General features: G+C 37.8%; 1 protein-coding gene across 1 annotated transcript in view; it reads left to right on the forward strand.

Moving 5' to 3' along the window:
* LOC136863380 (transmembrane protein 107) overlaps positions 1 to 21419 on the forward strand; it is a 56614-nt gene that overhangs the window by 3646 nt on the left and 31549 nt on the right. The window contains exon 2 of the mRNA XM_067139783.2: positions 8739 to 8806. Within this exon, the coding sequence (XP_066995884.2) occupies positions 8739 to 8806 (68 nt within the window). The remainder of the gene's footprint in view (positions 1 to 8738; positions 8807 to 21419) is intronic.

The following is a 21419-nucleotide window of genomic DNA, read 5'->3' on the forward strand; positions in this document are numbered from 1 at the left end:
TTCCGTGGTTTCCCATTTTCACACCAGGCAAATGCTGGGGCTGTACCTTAATTAAGGCCACGGCTGCTTCCTTCCCATTCCTAGTCCTTTCCTATCCCATCGTCGCCATAAGACATATCTGTGTCGGTGCGACGTAAAGCAAAAAAAAAAAAAAAAAAAAAAAACTATTTGTGAAACTCACAACCTGACTTTTAACCCCGTTTATCAACATACCATTGCCTGCTGTCCATCTCACAACATTTTCGAGGTCACGTTGCAGTTGCTCACAATCTTGTAACTTGTTTATCACTCTATAGAGAATAACATCATCTGCAAAAAGCCTTACCTCCGATTCCACTCCTTTTCATATATCATTTATATATATATAAGAAAACATAAAGGTCAGATAATACTGCCTTGAGGAATTCCCCTCTTAATTATTACAGGGTCAGATAAAGCTTCACCTACTTTAATTTTCTGAGATCTATTTTCTAGAAATATAGCAACCCATTCAGTCACTCTTTTGTCTAGTCCAATTGCACTCATTTTTGCCAGTAGTCTCCCATGATCCACCCTATCAAATGCTTTAGACAGGTCAATCGCGATACAGTCCATTTGACCTCCAGAATCCATGATATCTGCTATATCTTGCTGGAATCCTACAAGTTGAGCTTCAGTGGAATAACCTTTCCCAAAACCGAATTGCCTTCTATCGAACCAGTTATTAATTTCACAAACATGTCTAATATAATCAGAAAGAATGCCTCCCAAAGCTTACATACAATGCATGTCAAACTTACTGGCCTGTAATTTTCAGCTTTATGTCTATCACCCTTTCCTTTATACACAGGGACTACTATAGCAACTCTCCATTCATCTGGTATAGCTCCTCCGACCAAACAATAATCAAATAAGTACTTCAGATATGGTACTATATCCCAACCCATTGTCTTTAGTATATCCCCAGAAATCTGATCAATTCCAGCCGCTTTTCTAGTTTTCAACTTTTGTATCTTATTGTAAATGACATTGTTATCATATGTAAATTTTATTACTTCTTTGGCCTTAGTCTCCTCCTCTATCTCAACATTATCCTTGTAACCAACAATCTTTACATACTGCTGACTGAATACTTTTGCCTTTTGAAGATCCTCACATACACACTCCCCTTGTTCATTAATTATTCCTGGAATGTCCTTTTTGGAACCTGTTTCTGCCTTAAAATACCTATACATACCCTTCCGTTTTTCACTAAAATTTGTATGACTGCCAATTATGCTTGCCATCATCTTATCCTTAGCTGCCTTCTTTGCTAGATTCAATTTTCTAGTAAGTTCCTTCAATTTCTCCGTACTTCCACTGCCATTTCTAACTCTATTTCTTTCCAGTTTGCACCTCCTTCTTAGTCTCTTTATTTCTCTATTATAATAAGGTATGTCTTTACCATTCCTTACCTCCCTTAAAGGTACAAACCTGTTTTTGCATTCCTCAACAATATCTTTAAACCCATCCCAAAGTCTGTTTACATTTTTATTTACCGTTTTCCACCGATCATAGTTACTTTTTAGAAGCTGCCTTATGCCTGCTTTATCAGCCATATGGTACTGCCTAATAGTCCTACTTTTAAGACCTTCCTTTCTATCGCATTTATTTTTGACTACGACAAAAACAGCTTCATGATCACAAATACCATCTATTACTTCAGTTTCCCTATAGAGCTCATCTGGTTTTATCAGCACGACATCCAGAATATTTTTCCCTCTGGTTGGTTCCATCATTTGAGTCAGCTGTCCTTCCCGTATTAACTTATTTGCCATTTGTTGGTCATGCTTCCTGTCGTTCGCATTTCCTTCCCAATTGACATCTGGCAAATTCAGATCTCCCGCTACAATCATATTTCTTTCCATGTCGTTTCCCACATAGCCGACTATCGTATCAAATAATTCCGAATCCGCGTCAGTGCTACCCTTTCCCGGTCTGTACACTCCAAATATATCAAGTTGCCTATTATCTTTAGAAATGAGCCTTAAACCTAGAATTTCATGTGTCTCATCTTTAACTTTTTCGTAGCTTACAAATTCTTCATTCACCAGAATGAATACCCCCCCTCCCACCATTCCTATCCTATCTCTACGATACACACTCCAGTGCTGTGAGAAAATTTCTGCATCCATTATATCATTTCTCAGCCATGATTCAACTCCTATTACAATATCTGGTAAATATATATCTATTAAATTACTTAATTCTATTCCTTTCTTTACAATACTTCTACAGTTCAACACTAACAATTTTATGTCATCCCCACTTGATTTCCTGTTCCCTGTTCCCTTATCACCGCTCCCTAGGCCACCCTGTTTCCCTGAATGTACCTCCCTATTACCCTTCCAAACAAATTTCCTAACTTATACGTACCACTGCGGTTTAAGTGAAGGCCATCAGAGCGCAGATCCCTATCTCCTACCCACCCATTAGGATCTAGAAATTTCACTCCCAGTTTCCCACATACCCACTCCATAGTCTCATTTAAATCCCCAATCACCCTCCAGTCAGTATCCCGCCTACACAGTATTCCACTAATAACAATCTCCGCTTTCTTAAACTTCACCCGTGCTGCATTTACCAGATCCCACACATCTCCAACTATGTTGGTACTTATATCAGCTTGCCTTACGTTGTTGGTACCAACGTGAAACACTACCACCTTCTCCTTCCCCTCCTCCTTCTCTTCTACTTTCCTCAACATCTGCCTCAACCTAATTCCTGGATAACATTCTACCCTAGTTCCCTTTCCTCCACACACTTTCCCCACGTGTCTAACGATGGAATCCCCCATGACCAGAGCCTCAACCCTACCCACCTCATTTGATCCCCTCCCCTCCTGGTCAGCCCTATCTTTCCTGATAGCTGCAGAAGCTACTTCCTCCTCCCTTTTCTCCTTCCCATGACCCTGTTCCACCTGTCTTTTCCTACCCACAACTCCACATTTCCCTTTCCTACATCTTCCCTTTATCCTACTTCCACACATCTCAGTAACAGTTCCCTGTTCCTCTTCCCTTGGTTGTTCTACCTGCAGTGACTCGTACCGATTTCTCAGACACCTGTCCTGAATTCTGATCCTGCATAGTGCCCTCAGCCTGCAATTTCCTTCCCCTTAGAACATTAGACCACCTGTCTTCTACAACTCCCCCCCTTTCCTTCCCCTCCCTCCCTTTTTGCATTATAGGCCTAATCTATGGGTGAGAGGTAGTTGTAGGCTGTGGAATATTGTATTGTCAGTTTCACATGTGAAATTACATGATTTGTATTGGCATTAATAGGCCTGTAGGCCTGAGTGATTTTGTTGATTCCTTGGTACTGTGGCGAAGAAGTAGTACGAGGTGATGTTTGAAAGCGTGTACGAGGATAACTTTCCTAATATAACTGAGTCTAGATGAGGCTCAACATTTGCGTTTTGTAGTGTTTGTAAGTATGATTTCAGTATCTCGCATGGGGAAAGGGAGACGTTTCAAAATATGTGCTCATGAAGAAGAAAAACTTTATTTCAGATGTAAGACACTGACAGTATAACACATGCACATGCACAAGTATTGTTCACGTCGTTTATTATTGAACATAACCTTCCAGTTAATTGTTCCCATCATGCTGGTTCTTTATTTAGAAAGATGTTCCCAGACTCAAAAATTGCCACGAAATATGGCTTTGCCAGAACTAAAACCTCTGCCATCTTTGCAGAAATGTGCAATGAAGAGAAAGAGAAGGTTATAGCTTGTCTAAAAAATGGTGTTGTTTTTTTTTTTCAATTGCAACTGATGGTAGTAACCAAAGTGATTCGAAGTTGTACCAAATTGTCATTACCTTTTGCAATCCACTTCAACAAAGTCAGGGTTGCCCTTTTGGAGTTCTTTTACTCACCAACTTGAAAGAATACAACATCCCTTTAAACTGCATTGCTCTTGGTAACCCCCAGTTGAAGATGGGTGGGGCAGAGCAGTTGAGAAGGGAAATAGATTTTTTTTAAATTGTAGGATGCCCTTGGCATTTAATAAATTTAGCTGCTGAAAAGGGATCGGCACGTCTGCCTGTTAAAGTAGATGAACACTTTAATAGATTTTCTGTTGTTTGGAAAGAAGTTCAAACAGTTTCAGGAATTGCACAATACGGAGATGAGAAAAATTCTCCAACATGTCTCTACACATTCGCTATCAATGGGAAACTGTTTGTCAAGGCTTTTACAAGAGTGGCAACCTCTCACTAGTTTCCTTCGGAGTGAAATCGCATGGAAGGAGCCCCAATTAGGAAATTTAGAATTTTACAAAATTGAACAAGTATCTCAGAATTTAAGTAGTACCTGTCCTGCCTCGTCATAATCATTACCAAACAGCAACAAGAATTTATCTCATTTCTCTGGAAAATGGAATTCAGAGACGCAGTTTTCAAATACTCCGAAGAAAGAAAGAAAAAATCATAGCCGTTGACAGTACCAGCCAGGTTTTATCATGAGAGGTGAAACTGTTCATGTTCTTATCAGAACTTATTAAGGCATCATGCTTGTTTCTCTCCAGTGCTTTGCCTCTGTTTGACAGTCCAAATATATAGGTTTAGTGTAAGAGAAGGTCTAATGGCCTTACCTACACAAATAGACATTTTATCTATCTATATTGCTTCTGTCAAGCGTATAGAGGCACGCTTCTATGCTTGAATATGGTCAAGACAAAGATATGATAAGTTGATAGTTGGACAAGAGAAAGGTACGATCAGTTGATAGTTGGAATTTAAATTTACTCACTGTAACCTAATGAATTTGTAACTTGGTATGTCATAACATGTTAGTTATATACAGTTTAATTGTACATGTATATATTTGCAGTAACATCTTAGCCTGTGTGAGCTTTATATTGGTAAGAAAAATCCAGATGTTTTTCTCGCAACCGATAACTGAAATCCCTGTCGTCAAATCTCCCGATTTTTCAGTTTGGATGATTGGCATGTATGGCTGCACTAATATTTTGCTTGAGGTAATTTGTAGCAAATGTTAATCATTTGAACTCTTTCTGAAACCATATCAGTGCACCCTGTTATGGGCAAACTGTAATTAAACCCCTTTGTATTAACTAGTCAAGAAATCTCTCTTATAATTTGCTCCTTTTGGTCCTGCTTGTACACGGATACTTATGAAATTTTCAGCCAGTTATATTTTATGATGGGAAGTGTACCTTAGTTCATGTTATTAATATGAGGCAAAATCATACATTATTAAAAACTGTGAAATATACGCTTTTAAAACTCACGAGGAAAGAATGCAGTGTAATCCTTTTTCACCTATCTGACAATAGTGGTATGCTTTCTTTATCAGTTATCAAACTTATTAAAGACCAGACTACTTCACAAGTAGACAAACAGCTCCTTGAAGATGTTAATTTCCTTTCTTCATCTATATATATAAAATAAGAGTTTTGTTTGTACATTTCTCAGATTGTAAAAAGAATGGTATTTCTGTATCGGGCATGACCACAGTAACAAGGAAATGCACGTTTTACTTTTCCGTAATTTCTGTAGAAAACGGCTAAAGAGAATTTAATGAAAATCGGTATGCTAAGTCAGAGAATTAGTCGGTACAATCTAAGCCATAAATAATTTTATTCACACTGATAAACATGGTAGTTTAGGGGAAGGCCTAAAATTTTATTTTCAAATATTTATGTTATTAGTGGTCCTATCTTAATACAAATTGGTATGCAAAATTGGGGAATAAGTCGCTACAATATAGCCTATAAGTAATTTTATTCACGCTGAGTGAAATGGTAGTTTAGGGGAAGGCCTAGAATTGAAAACTGGTATACAAAGTCGAAGAATGAGCCACTACAATCTACGCTATAAATCGTTTTATTCACGCTGAGTGAAATGATTCTTTAGGGGAAGGAGTAAAATTTAATTCTCAAGTATTTATATTATTGGTGGTCGTATCGATAAATACTACATAACCAAAGTTATATAGAATTAAATTTCGACCATTTTTGTCTCATACATTTTTTCCGTACCGGCTATGGTAACACCGATATTCATGAATTTGTAGTTTTGTTGCTTAGTCCATATAGACGCCGAGCCACGAGAAAATAGGTTAACAGAATTTAACGAAAATCGGTATATGGAGTCGGGGAATAAGAAACTACAGTCCAAACTATAAACAATTTTATTCACCCTGTATAAAATTGTAGTTTAGGGGAAGGCGCCTAAAATTTAATTTTTAAATACCTATTGTTTTTGGTCCTATCGAAAAGTACTACATAACAAAAGTTACAGAGAATACAATTTCCAATCATTAATGTTTTATTCAGTTTTACCGTACCGACTATGATGAGTTGTATTTCAGAGTCGGAAGAAAACTATATGTGAAGGCCTACAATATCGAAAGCGCATAACATTGATCAACAATGACATTACATCGACCATTGTTTGTTGTGATGTTATTTGTCTCTTATGCTGCCTCTCAACTCCGATAGATGAGATTACTGTTGCGTACAGAGTATAATAACCTGACTGAATATTGGCGGGAAATAGCTGGGGAGTTAGAAAACTTTCTTCTTTAGCATGCCATTCCTCTGGTTCATACATTTTTTACTGGGCCAGTTGGCCATGCGGTTAGGAGCGCGCAGCTGTGAGCTTGCATCCGGGAGATAGTGGGTTCGAACCCCACTGTCGGCAGAACTGAAGATGGTTTTCCCGTGTTTGCCCATATTCACACCAGGCAAATGTTGGGGCTGTACCTTAATTAAGGCCACGGCCGCTTCCTTCCAATTCCTAGGCCTTTCCTATCCCATCGTCGAGATAAGAGCTATCTGTGTCGGTGCGACGTGAAACAAATAGCAAGAAGAAGAACATACATTTTCTGATACAGCTGGTACGTAACACACTGATTCTTTTTAGTATTCATTATTCAATCCCTACTGTGACGCGCTGTCTTGAATGAGCAGTGTGCATACTTAAGGCAGAGGCTGACTTAGTAGTAGTAGTATGGCCTGGTCTGGAATAACAGTTTAGGCCTATTCCAAATTTTAGCACCACAATTCAATAAATATCTCAAAATTCAACCCTGAAAAGAGCCGTTTCTTACGAAAAGCTTCTTCCTATTCACTTTTATTAAATTCTACATACATTTTATTCCAAATTATCAGTGAAGAGGGGGTTTCTCCTCTGGCTGGAGGAAAAATTTGCCTCCAAGTCAGATAGATTTTTCCGCCGCCGGTGTAGTGAATTGAGATTTTCCGACTCATCGGGTACTCCTGGGAAACAGATTACTAAAAGGGCATAGTTTTTGCCCTGGGAGTCTCCACTATTCGACCCTCTCCCCGTCTAAAGAAAGACAGAGTGTTCACATATTACGGCTGTCTGTGGCTTGGTCATTCCAGCTCTGGAACTTTGGACTGTTAGATCGGAAGTGTAGTCCTGTTCGTTAAAAATGAAAAAATGTGTGGTGTTTCATTTGATCAAGTATTTTATGTGGAAGCATTGCTTTTAATCGCGCCATTCCTACTGACGTCATTGTAATGTATGTTCATTTCAGTTGGGAAAACCACTAAGACAGTCTTTCTGAGGATGTAAAAATGCAGGTGGAGAGTGAGTGTCTACCTGATTGTGACCGATGGTATGCAAGCGGGTCTACCATTACAGTGAAAATTCCCTAACTCGGTCTTCATTATGAGAAAATACGTTTGGTGACTTCCCAGTCACGCTTCTAGGGTAATGTTAAGAGCTATGAAATTTAATACAATGTTGATCACAACGTGTACACTAGAATTCCGTATGCAATGTAGAATTCCATAGCGAAGCACGGGTACATCACCTAGTAGTAAATAAACTTGCTAAGTAAAGGATTAAAATTTTCTTGGTCATTGATTCTGGCATAATATTGATAGTTCTTCTTCATACCTTGGTAAAGGCACGTATACAAAAAATTGATTTTCCTCGTTGAGAAGTTACGTAAGGGAAGTGGACTATTGAGCTGTTTGTTGGTGATATGAGGAGAATCCACTGCTGACATCAATGAATGAGATAGGTTCATAGACAATGAGAGTACTCTTCCCTCATTCAAATCAAACTAAATAATGTTATTGGCTTTACGTCCCACCAGCTACTTTTACGGTTTTCGGAGACACCAAACTGCCGGAATTTAGTCACCCAAGAATTCTTCTACATGCCGGTAAATCTACAGACACGAAGCTGATGTATTTGAGCACCTTCAAATACCACCGGACTGAACCAGGATCAAACCTGCCAAGTTGGGATCAGAAAGCCAACACCTCAACCGTCTGAGCCACTTAGCCCGGCAATAGTAATTTTGGTACTGACGACACGCAACTAAGCTGAAATAATGTAGTCACTTAAGAAACTTAAAATTATACATCACTATTAACAGTGCAAATATTTGCTGTAAGGTTAATGCAGAAGCATTACGATAATGTTGGGGATTGTTCTAGGAGCCGGGAACAACAAATGTCATATCTTTGCAGACTGTCAAATCATGTTTTGACATTGTTTTTGCCTTGTCAGTGAAATGGGAAAAATTTCCCTTATTATAAGTTTTCCTTCATTCTTTTATTACTTGCAAAATATTTTTTCCCCATAAGATTTAACTTCTTCATTTTTGTTAGTGGAGGAACATATTGCTGTCCGGGTGAACTATGTCACTATGTCACTATGCTTACCATTTTTATGTTCAGTTCAGTATTTTAATTTTGAAATATTACTTTCTGTTATAGGAGGAAAATGTAATGGCTTGTTTACCTGTGGACTACACAGAAGAAGATTATGCAAGAAAGGACCATCAGTAAGTTCTTCCAGTTTGTGTTCAGAATTATGATAGACTCTCATTCTTCTGGCAGCTTGTGTGAAAATAGTGATCTAATTGCATACCTGCCAACCCTTCCGATTTACCCGGAAACTTTCCGTTTTTTAAGTCGTTTTCTGATTTTCTGATTTATTTTTACTTCTTCCTATTTTTGACCAATATAACCTCCAGAACGGCCAATACTTTTCCCCTAGGATAAATTCTTACGTGCTTGTATAATTTACGAAACTTAATTTTCAATCTTATTTATTTGATGCTTTATTTCGTGAGTGTTCCGTCCATTGCCTTTGTGTATCGTGTTTCCAGCTCACGACAGCAGCGTGTGCGTTGTATACAGCTGGGGATTTGTGCTGTTGACATCGTTCCTGTGTGTAGTTTTGTTGGAATTGTAGGCCACGTGTTTTTCTTGCGTTTCTATGCTTTCCCCCTCTGTCAAAGTCGTATGTTAATAATGTATGGCACATACTGAATTGTTTTGTATGTCGTAGTTTCGCGTATTTAAGTGCGTAATTTTAATGAGTTGAATGTTTTTAAGGGGGTTTTGTCGGTGACAGTTTCTGGTATTTTCTCTTCTTGTTATGCCCAAAAAATATAACAAACGTTATCTCCAAGTGTTCAGAAATACCTATAAATTTCCGTTAATTTTACCGTCTGATAAAGGAAACTACCATATTATCTCGCAAAATTAACGCCCTTGCATAATTTGCACATCCCAATATTTTTGGGTCCAAAGTGGAGAAGAAGAAATGTTTACGTATTTGAAGCACCCACAACTTTGAACATCCATCATACAGCTCCGGATGTGTTTCGAAATAAAGATGTCAACATCTCAAGTAGCAGCCTTCCTATTGGTGAAAGCGGGCATTACAAATACAGGGCAACGCGTGATGTGAGTACAGTCGAACTTGCCCTAACGGACACCCTTATTCAGCGGACACCTCCCTATACGGACAATTTTCCTCAGAACCGATTTTATTTTACATAAGACAAGTGTTAAATTGGCCTTATTTAAGCGGACATCTCGAACTCCAGACAGCGGACATCGCCATTTGTCCCATCCACTTGACTTAAGCGGACACTTTACACGTTGCAGGACAATTTATAACGCCGGACCACGTCATCCTTTCTTTTAAATCCATTCTTCAGACATAAGAAAATCCCTTTTGAATGTTTGTACTATTTCGAGTGCGAGGGGAGAGAGTGTACATCGGAATGCAGTTCTACATAGTGGTGTATAGGCCTATTCCAAAAATTCTAATTGCCTAGAAATGCTGCCAAAGACTGTTGACTCACAAGTTACCTGGGGATTTTCGTCCCTTCTTGCATCATTCTATTCATAACTCAGATTGTCGCTGATAAGGTCGAGCTCAGGTAGTCAACTTGAGAAGGAAAAGACAGTACAGGCGCTAATTAGTGAGACAGAAATACCGTAGCATTTGAGTTGTCTGTTAAACATGAGTAACAAGGGACGATCGTGTTTAGATCTCGAGGCAAGAAGAAATGTGATTATACACTAGAAAGTGACAAGGGACTTTCAGTGAGAAAGCTTGCCGAAAAATTCAACTGCGGGAAAACTCAAATAAACTCTATTGTGAAGAATAGAACTGAAATTTTAAAGGAGTGGGAGGAAAAATAGAACACTATGGAACCATTTAACAGACTTTATTCCGTTTTTGAGTATATCGCAGTTAAGAAAACCTGTGCTAAATTTACACAGGCGAAGATTCACGATTACTTCACAAAGCTGTAATGTTTGTAAATGATGTAAAATCACTTATAATAACTCGCTATGAAATACTAACACAGAAATGACTTAGAATAATGAATATAAAGATATGTATGCTTATATTTAAGGTGGATGTCCTTTGCCGTTAAAATGTTTGATTATTTTTACAACTTATTTTAGCGGACACCACTCGTAACGGACATTTTTCCTCGGAACCGATGGTGTCCGCAGAAGGGAGGTTCGACTGTATAATGGTGTGTCAGTAAGAGAGACGAAAACGCGTTGCTTCTGCGCAGGTGACGTCACGCGGGGAGCACTGCGAGAAACTGGCTCCACGGTTACATGGCTTGCCGCTGTGTATTTTTAGTGTGATAAACATGCGTTATGTATTGAAATACGTGCCGTATATAAATTGCAGCTCTGTTGTTATTCTTCTCATTAATCTGCACGGAACACACTTTTGAAAATGCCGCCATTGTCCGGTCCCAAGTCCGGAATGAGAAAGGAGGAGGGTTTGCTGGTCTGGCACCCAGCTGTAAAACTGCCAACGCCGAGTGTTGGGCGGCGGGAAATAACCTGACTCCCTAAGGGGGCCAACGGCTTCAGGCGAATGAGCCCCTTTGGGTGGGGTGATGGTCCCCACAGTGGAGGAAATGCCACTGGAATCCATTATGCAGCGTCTGTTCTCCAGGTTAGGGGTGGCTGCACAAGGCGTCTGTACTCCAGAGGAGCGGCCTCATTATCACCTCACTGGATCACATCCAGAGTTGAAATTGGGGACCTAGTCCCACTTGACAGTCAACCATGGAAGGCCTTTTAAGGAATACTCCACTGGCTGAACCAAGAGTTCAGAGAAGGCAGCATTCGGATACGGTGGGCTGCCACCTGAAAGATACCGTTAAGTCAGAGGCATGGAAATACCCCAGTACCACATACACGAACGAGAAAAAATCAAGAATCAAACAAAAGCAGATAACATACTTCTCTACACACAATATAAACTCACTCATGCAAACCGGTAAACTAAAAGTGATCACCGACATAATGGACCAACACAAAATTCTTATCATGGGATTACAGGAAATAAATAATAATTTCGTGTGGCTATTACTAGCCGATTGCAGCTCTTGTAAGGCAGACCCTCCGATGAGGGTGGGCGGCATCTGCCATGTGTAGGTAACTGCGTGTTATTGTGGTGGAGGATAGTGTTATGTCTGGTGTGTGAGTTGCAGGGATGTTGGGGACATCACAAACACCCAGCCCCCGGGCCATTGGAATTAACCAATTAAGGTTAAAATCCCCGACCCGGCCGGGAATCGAACCAGGGATCCTCTGAACCGAAGGCCAGTACGCTGACCATTCAGCCAACGAGTCAGACACAGGAAATTAGAAACACTGACGAGGATGCCATGGAGTCTCAAGGGTACAGACTTTATAAAGGTGCAGATAAAAACTAATATGGAACAAGTACACAGAATGTTTTAACTAGAATAAGTGCTTTCACAACTATTTCTTCCCATTTGAAGCAAGATTACCTTAAACTTGATTTTAGCTGCTAACAATTTAAATTATGAGGAAAGCTTGTCATGAATAAACTTTCAATCTCACTTGGGACAGCATCACAAAGAAATAACTTGTTCTTATATTGTATGTTTCACCCCCTCCCCTCTCCCTCCTCTTCACTTTAAGAACGCAAGTCAGTTATTGAAAAATTATTCAGTCATAGAATGATTTAAAAAAAGGTATTTGTGTGTTGGTCATATCCAGAATAAGAAAGAAAAAAAAATTTCTACATTTCCATCATGTCATGTAATGTATGTATATATGTATGTATGTATGCATCATCGCATTCATTGACGTTTAGACTAAGGGAAGCAATAGTAATAACAATTATTTTGGATGCTGATCACTCACTAATGTCACTTGAAATTTAGATCTGTTCTTCTCCCATTCCTGTAGAAACCCCCCTCATTTTCAACCTGCTTCAGTTTTACCTAAATTTTTTTCAATGGAGTGTAAGGATAGATGTAAAAGTCTGTCTCATCATTGTGTACTTCAGTAGTACATCTATATCTATATCAAAAAGTGGAGAAAGAACGTTGTTCCCTGTAATCCTAATATATCTCTGCCCGTTCACAATTAATGTCAGTGTTTTTATCCTCCATTGGGTGTAAATCTATATGTATAAAATAACATGTCCTGACTGACTGACTGACTGACTGACTGATTCATCGCCGAGCCAAAACTACTGGACATAAAGAAATTAAATTTTGAGGATACATTTATATTAGGGTGTAGGTGCTCAAAAAGGAAGGATTTTTGGGTATTCCATTGCTAAGGGGGTGGAAAGGGGGTGAAATTTTTAAATGAGGATATCTATATCTCAAAAAATTGAAAGTTTACAGACGTAAAACATACGTGTTTTTTTTGTTTTCACAAAATCCCATTAAGGAGGGTGAAAAAAGGGGGAAAGTTGGTTGAATACCTTTTCTGAGGATACTTACATCTCAAAAACTGAAGATGTTACCGACATGAAAATTGGTATTTGGAATCTCCTTTAAAAATAAACGTGTATTTTTTGTTTTTGAAAAATCCAATGAATATGGGGTGAACGGCAGTGACAAACAGGGTGGAAGTTAAAAAGAATATATCTAGGCCTACAATATATCTCAGATACTTAATATGTTACAGACTTGAAAACTGGTACTTGGAACCTCCTGTAAAAGTAAAGAGACATAGATATTTTTTTTTTTTTTTGGAAAACCCACTTAAGGGGAACTGAAATAGTGGGTGAATTTTTAGAATGAGCATATCTACAGTATATATCAAAACCTTAACGTGTTACAGAAGTGAACATTGGTATTTTTAATCCCTTTCAAAAATAAGAAACACATATTTTTTGTTTCCAGAAAAAAGACTTGGGGGGAGGGGCGGGTAGAAAGGACTGAAAAGTGGGTTGAATTCTTTTTATAAGGATACTGATATCTCAAAAACTGAAGATGTTACAGACGTAAAAATTGGTGACTGGAATCTCATAACGAAATGCATATTTTTTTGTTATTGGAAATTCCACTTAGGCGGGGTTGAAAAATTGAAAAATTAGTTAAATCCTTTGTATGAGTCTACTTATATCTCAAAAACTAAAGATGTTGCAGACATGAAAATGGGTTTTTGGGATCCCCTTTGAAAGTAAAGTAACACATATTCCATTGATTCTGGAAAATCCAATTAAGGGTTGTGAAAAAATTGAAAAATTTATTGAATTATTTGTATGAGGATACTTATATCTTATGAAAACTAAAGTTGATACAGACGTGAAAATTGGTATTTGGAATCTCCTTTAAAATAAAGAAACGCACATGTTAGGGGGAAAATAAACTTGGGGGGGGGGGGGGGGGTGTGTGGAAAGGAATTGAATTCCTTTTATGAGGACACACAACTCAAAATCGGAAGATGGTACAGATGTGATATTAGAAGCTCCTTTACAAATAAACACTTTATTTTTCAGTTTTTTTGTTTTTGGAAAATTCACTTAAGGAGTGAGGGTGAAAGGAAGTGAAAAATTTGAATTCTTTTTATGTGGATACTTATATCTCAAAAACTGATGGTTACTGATGTGAAAATTGGTGTTTGGAATCTCCTTTAAAAATAAAGAAACACGCATTTAGGGGGGGAATCAACTTAACGGGGGTGGGGTGATAAAGGAGTTGAATTCTTTTTGTGAGGATACTTATATCACACACACAAAAAAACCTATGTTACAGGTTGGGTATTTGGAATCTCCTTTAAAAATAAAGAAACACGTTTTCTTTTGTTTTCGGAAATCCACTTACGGGTGGAAAGAATTGAAATATTCGTTGAATTATTTGTATGAGGATCCTTGTATCTCAAAAAACCGGGTGAGTTGGCCGTGCGGTTAGGGGCGCGTGGCTGCGAGCTTGCATCCGGGAGATAGTGGGTTCGAATCCCACTGTCGGCAGCCCTGAAGATGGTTTTTCGTGGCTTCCCATTTTCACATCAGGCAAATGTACCTTAATTAAGGCCGCGACCACTTCCTTCCAACTCCTAGGCCTTTTCTATCCCATCGTCGCTGTAAGACCTATCTGTGTTGGTGTGACGTAAAGCTACCAGCAAAAAAAAAAAAAAAAAGTTTCTAAAAGTTAAAGATATTACAGACATGAAATTTGGTATTTGGAATCTCCTTATTACAGACATGAAATTTGGTATTTGGAATCTCCTTTAAAAATAAACACGTATTTCTTTGTTTTTGGAAAATCTGCTTAGCAGGGTGGGGGGGGGGGGTGTGAAAATAAGTAAAGGAGGAGTTGAATTCTGTTTAAGAGGATACTTATATCTCAGAAGCTGAAGATGTTACATACGTAGAAGTTGGTATTTTGAATCTCCTTTAAAAATAAACACTTTTTTTCTTCTCGGAAAGTCCACTTAAAGGTTAAGGGGGTGGAAAAAAGGGGAACAGAAGTTGAATTCATTTTATGAGGTTATTTATATCTCAGAAGCTGAAGATGTTAGACATGAAAATTGGTACTGTATTTTGAATTTCCTTTAAAAATAAACACATACTTTTTTGTTTTCGGAAAATCCACTTACGGGGTGGAAAAGAAATGAAAAAGTGGGTGAATTTTGAAAATGAGTACCGGTATATCTACAGTATTTGTCAAAAACTTGGCATGTTACTGACATGAAACTTGGTATTTGGAAAGTCCTTTAAAAATACAGGAACACATACTTTTTTCCTTTTCGGAAAAGGCACTTAATGGGGGGTGAAAAGGAGTGAAAAAGAAGTGAATAATTTTTAATGAGGATGCTTATATCTCACAAACTGATGATGTTATAGACGCGAAAATTAGTATTTGGAACTCCTTTAAAAGTAAAGGAACATCTATTTCTTTTTGTTTTCGGAAAATGGGAAGGACTGATAAAGGAGTTGAATTCTTTTTATGGGGATTCTTATGGCCTTACTCAAAAACTGAAAATGTTACGATGTGGAGATAGATATTTGGAATCTTCTTTAAAAATAAACATTATTTTTTTCTTTTTGATTTGTGAGTTCTATGTTGCATGGTCATCTTAGCCCCAAAAGGCTATAACACAAACGTGGTTTACAAAGAGTTTTTCGGGGTAAATGAAACTCAGTTTGTCAGAGAATGTTTGTACTTTAGGGATTTTCAGATGTCTTAGTACAGTAAGTTACTGAGGAACGATTACTTTTATTATTTTACGAAATCCATGCAAGCGAAGCCGCGGGTAACTGCTAGTATTATATATGAAACTATCAGGTCAATGAATATATATTAAAACCAAAATATGTACTATATTCCTTTATTGCAACATCTTATATGTTCAGATTCAATTATTCCTCGTATTTCACAGCATCATGATTTAAGAATAAACTTCATTGTATGTTTCTTATAATGTATTAAGATGTTACTCAAATATCTCTACATAAATACCATGCCATATTTCCATATATCTCTCCGTAAGACATTAATATAACATATATTTGTTTTTAATTTATTTTTTACGAGTTGCTTTACGTCGCACCAATCTCAGATAGGTCTAGTTGTGACGATGGGACAGTAAAGGGCTAGACTGGGAGCAAACACAGTCTGACATAGAGCTAACCACTCTATCCCTTTAACTTCCACTCCTCCATGGCCTGTAAGGAGATGGCTTTGCTTAGTTTATAAGAAAGACAAAGGAAACAGAAACTCTCTTCAGCAAGAGAAATGGTCTGATATACAGTAAATGTGAAGAGGTCATAGGACAGCCTGGAAAATGGTGTGAGATGGTTGCATTACTGATGGCAGTGAAGTTAGAACAAATTCCCGCCATTTATATTGTGAAATTTATGATCATGTGCACAGACAAATCAAACAAACCCCATGGCGCAACAGCCCCGAAGTGCCATGGCCTAACAAGTGATCGCTGCTCAGCCCGAAGGCCTGCAGATTACGAGGTGTCATGTGGTCGGCACGGTGAATCCTCTCAAGCATTATTCTTTGCTCTCTAGACCGGGGCCACTATCTCACCATCAGATAGCTCCTCAATTGTAACAACATAGGCTGAGTTGACCTTGAAGCTGCCCTCAGATTTAGATAAATATCTCGGACCGGCCGGGAATCAAACCCAGGACCTCCGGGTAAGAGGCAGGCATGCTACCCATACACCGCAGGGCCGGTGGAAAAAAAATTTCCTGTCACGTAAACAAGTAGGGCCCAGCCTATGTACATAATTTACATGTCAGTCTGAAAAAGTTAGATACCATGAGTTCCATATTATTGGGAGTCAGAATTGTTCTCCTGTCAAAATACGTATTACAGTAAGTTGAAAATGACCTCTCACTATCAAAATTCCTGATTGGGATTTAGGGTTGGGCAGACCGGAACATTCAGTTGTTCCGCAACATTAAGAGCTTGAGGCGGAGTGTTTCGGTACTGAGTGCCACCACACAGGACACGGGACTGTAGGTGCGTAGTAGAGAGATAGAGAGAGGGAGAGAGCTTCGAGAGGCAACATGACATGCTCCGCTTCAGCTGGAATGTGCCTGTACCGAACGTGCTGTGTTGAAGGCCGCACTAGATAGACTAGTTGGCCTTGGCTGTGTGCAGTGGGCACATGGGACCCGGGACTGTAACTGCGCAGTAGAGAGAACTTCAAGAGGCAACATTACATGCTCCGCACCAGCGCGAATATGACTGTATCGAACGTGCTATGTGTAGTTATGGCCATGGCCAACATAAAGCTGCACGGGACGTGAATGAACAGTCGGAACACTGAAATTCGCGCCCAATAATTACGTTTAAAGGCTGCGTCTGTTAAGATTTTTTTTGGTCAATACGAAATACAGATAACATGGTTACAATGGCAGTAGAGGTGTTTAAAAGTAACTAATCCAAGGATACTTTCACCAGTTGAATGTATCGGCTGGTATTGTAATTAGGACCAGGATAAAACTAAACGGCGTGAAAATCCAGTCGGAAATCTGAAATATGCACCCAGAAATATCATGTCTAAAATGTTATTTTTAGGATAAGAATGTTTTCATTCATCCTGAAATACACCTGCCATAATTACACGGGCAGCAGATGTGTTTACAAATGTCACAATGTTATTTTCACTAATTAAACATATACTCGCACAATTGAAGAAATATTCGTCAGTACCGGTACTCTATTTACGTACACAATATTCAAGCAGAACACTAAAATACAAATTAAAAAGCATATACTGTACGTGGAAAACACGAAAATAAAAGTTAAGCACTATATACTATACAAGGAGAGCACAAAAATGAAAATTAAACACTGCATTATACTGTACAAGGAGAACACAAAAATAAAAATTAAACACTATATAATGTACAAGGAGAACACCAAAATAAAAATTAATCACTGTATTGCCCCCGTTTTGCCGGGCAGCCCAGCCGGTAAGCAAAAGTCCCAGAGGCGGAACGTTCGCTTACAGGCAACGCTAAATTATAGGGGACAGGGACAATCTAAGGACTGACGACAAATGAAAACACTAAAAAGAAATGGGTTTTAACATTTATTAAATAAAATATCAGCACTTTCCAGATTCTATAAATATTTTCAAAATCTTGAAATAAAAATATTTAGCTCTTCCCTGCTGGAATTCACCCACAGTTCTTCATTAAATTGCATTCTGCAAAGATACGAAACTAAGTCTTAATAAATCGTATTAGGAAATTAAATAAATTATTATTTGAGAAAATCCTATCTCAAAATATCAAAATCTGAATTATTTTCTTTTTAAATTATTATTTAAATTAACAATACTCTGCGATTCATTTTACCGTGAGTCAAATTTTTACCTCACACGAAAAATCAAATAAATCATTTCTATTAATTAAATATTATTCTAATTAATTATTTAAGCTTCAAATTATATAATAAAATTATTTTGAAATCCAATATCCAACTCATTAGATTCTTATTTTTATGTCAATTGACCTAGTGTTGTGCACAACTCACAATAAAGACTTAAAATTCTCGCATTGTAGAGTTAAACATTTTACATTTTGTGAGCTTAGTTCATTGACGCGATCCTTGCTTAAGTATTTTCCCTCGAAGCAAAGATCCTAATCTATCTTATTCCGTCATAAAATTACTTAAAGATTCGTAATTGAGCCAAATATGCTCGCCACAAAACAACAAAAAAAATTGAAACTTTACGCGCTCAGCGTACACATATCATGACGAAATATAACCATGAAAATCACAATTACAAACAAAATCAGTCATTCATCCATCTCACATTCAAGCTTTGGTCCACGGTAATATTATCAAATAGATTTATCGAACCCTATCTCTTGATTTTTAATTTTAAATTTTATTCGAAATATGAGAGTTTCTCCCGATGACAATATCAGACAAGGGCTATCATTACGATCGTCTGACGTGTGATTGTGACAGGATTATCACTTTTCCAATGAAATAGATTCCACAACGATGTTCCAGGATAATTTTACAGTAGAAATCATCACTAAAAATTCCATAGAACTGCCTACAGTCACAGATAAATAAACATTCGCGCATACGGTCTATGAGTCACGACTACGTTATTTTTAATCTCTTATTATCTCAAATTATCGATCAACATGTGCTGCATAAGAAGAAATTATGTTCAAAGACACACTCTCTTCCTTAACTGACTCGTGTAATGGACACACAAATAAAATCCTATCTTAAGATCCATTTACAAGTCTCAAAATACCAATAACAGTAAATGCAAAATTTGTGGACATTCAAACCACGACCAATATTCCAATATTCTACTTCAATATAGCACACATTAATCACTTATAAGCACAGTAACAATTACACTCATGACCTTTAAACATTTTATTAGACCGTAATAATGCCTATTATTATTATTATTATTATTATTATTATTATTATTATTATTATTATTATTATTATTATTATTATATGCGTGCGGTCGCGTCATCGCAGGCTATGGTTTAATGAAATCATAGATGACTCTATTCTATCTCGAATCTATGGTAAACCACAAAACATCAAGGAAAAATCCTAAATTCACAGAGCACGTCGATATTCTGTCCCAAATAATTCACAAATTATTCCATCATTATTTTATAAATTAATAACTGTTATTGCGTGGGTCAAATATTTTTAACACTTTCCTCAACTTATCATGGGACAGTGAGAACAAGTCACGAAGCACTCACTCAAATAGAACAAATTATAGGTCCCAAATACACTCTCACACACATCAAATCTACCAACACCAGTGAAAGAAGAGTGAAATTCCTAACTACAAAGACTATTAGAAATGATTTCAAATATTCAAGCAAGGACTACGTCTACATAATTATTACAACAGAAAATAGAGAAAAGTATGATTTAAAATCTTAGCTGTAGTAGACTTGGCTTCTGGACTCGGTTGATGATCAGTGAATATTTAACCAAACTCCATCTCCGATATTATTCTCTCCCGGGCTGAATTATGCCTCACATTTTAATTATACATGGCTGCAGCAGGCGAGGACTTAGGACAATTACAAACTCTGTCGTAATGCTGAAGTTCCATTCTTCCAAAATATTTCAGGATTGCTAGGGATCTTCCGTCTTCTGGTGAAAGCTGAAACTAAAAGATCTGTTTTAGAAATAGTTCCCAACACACACTCGATTCTTCAAGATGGCACAGTTTTTACCTACTTAAAAAAATTTTCTTCAGATTTATAAAGTTAAGGAAATCTGAACTGCTGCGTTTCCGATATTTCTGTGTCACAAAATTTCCTCAGAAGCAGAAAAATTATCGTCTTTCATCAAATGAATGCTGGTAATGTTCCACGTCGGATACGCCGTTTCCAATAACACATGTGCTCGAACAATTATTCCCGTAGACAACTGAGCAACTGAGCGAATGAGCAGAATGCAAATGAGAAAGATTTCCCCAGGTACATGGGTATTTATTTCTTCAAGACGGAGGTGTGTTTGTTAATTGAATTTTATTGGCTGAGATTTAGCGATCGGGCTAACCTTGCGATTCAATTGGTTAAATATCGTGACGTCACAATCTCAAAGTATTGATCGCTTTTAATCTGGTAGAGTTCCTGTCCACGTGCTACCCCTCTGGTGTCTTCAACAAGGCACAGGAAAAATCCCAGACTCGCTTACATGGCACGGGGAAAACCTGTTTCACTGCGGGCTAGCAGACAGTGCAGAGTTGAAATCACCTTCCTGGATGATAATTTTATGCATTGTTCCACCCCAGTAATAAAATATTCTTTCCATACAAACCAATAACCAATTTTCAAGGGTGCAGTATACTGTAAGGAGAACACAAAAATAAAAATTAAACACTGTATATTTTACAAGGAGAACACGAAAATAAAAATTAAGTGAAACTACCGACACATGTTAATGTTCCAATACTACACTTTAAATGGTGCTCAAAAACGTTGACGGCATATTTGCATTCAGGAACATGATTTTAGAAACTTTGTCACTTTTTACACGTGTATGGTTTTCTGTGATGGTCTGTCCCTGCTTTGAGAACACTCGTTCACAGGGAACTGATGTCGCCATAATGCAAAGTCTCTTCTTCATTAAGTCGTAGAGGGCTGGCAAGGTATCTTTGTCATTCCACCATTGAAGGGGATTCTCTAGCCTATGCAGAAGATGCATATGTAAATACTTGTCCATTTGTATGATACTTGCTGCTTTTGGATTAACAGTTGGCGTTTGAACGAGCTCTTCAACGGCTCCATCAAAGTTTTTCCATAGTATGCTCAAAAATGATACTGTAGACCCATATGCCTGATTCTCATTTGATGAGGGCTCTTGTGTTCCACCTGATGTG

Source organism: Anabrus simplex, chromosome 2 (assembly GCF_040414725.1).
Source record: "Anabrus simplex isolate iqAnaSimp1 chromosome 2, ASM4041472v1, whole genome shotgun sequence".
NCBI lineage: Eukaryota > Metazoa > Arthropoda > Insecta > Orthoptera > Tettigoniidae > Anabrus > Anabrus simplex.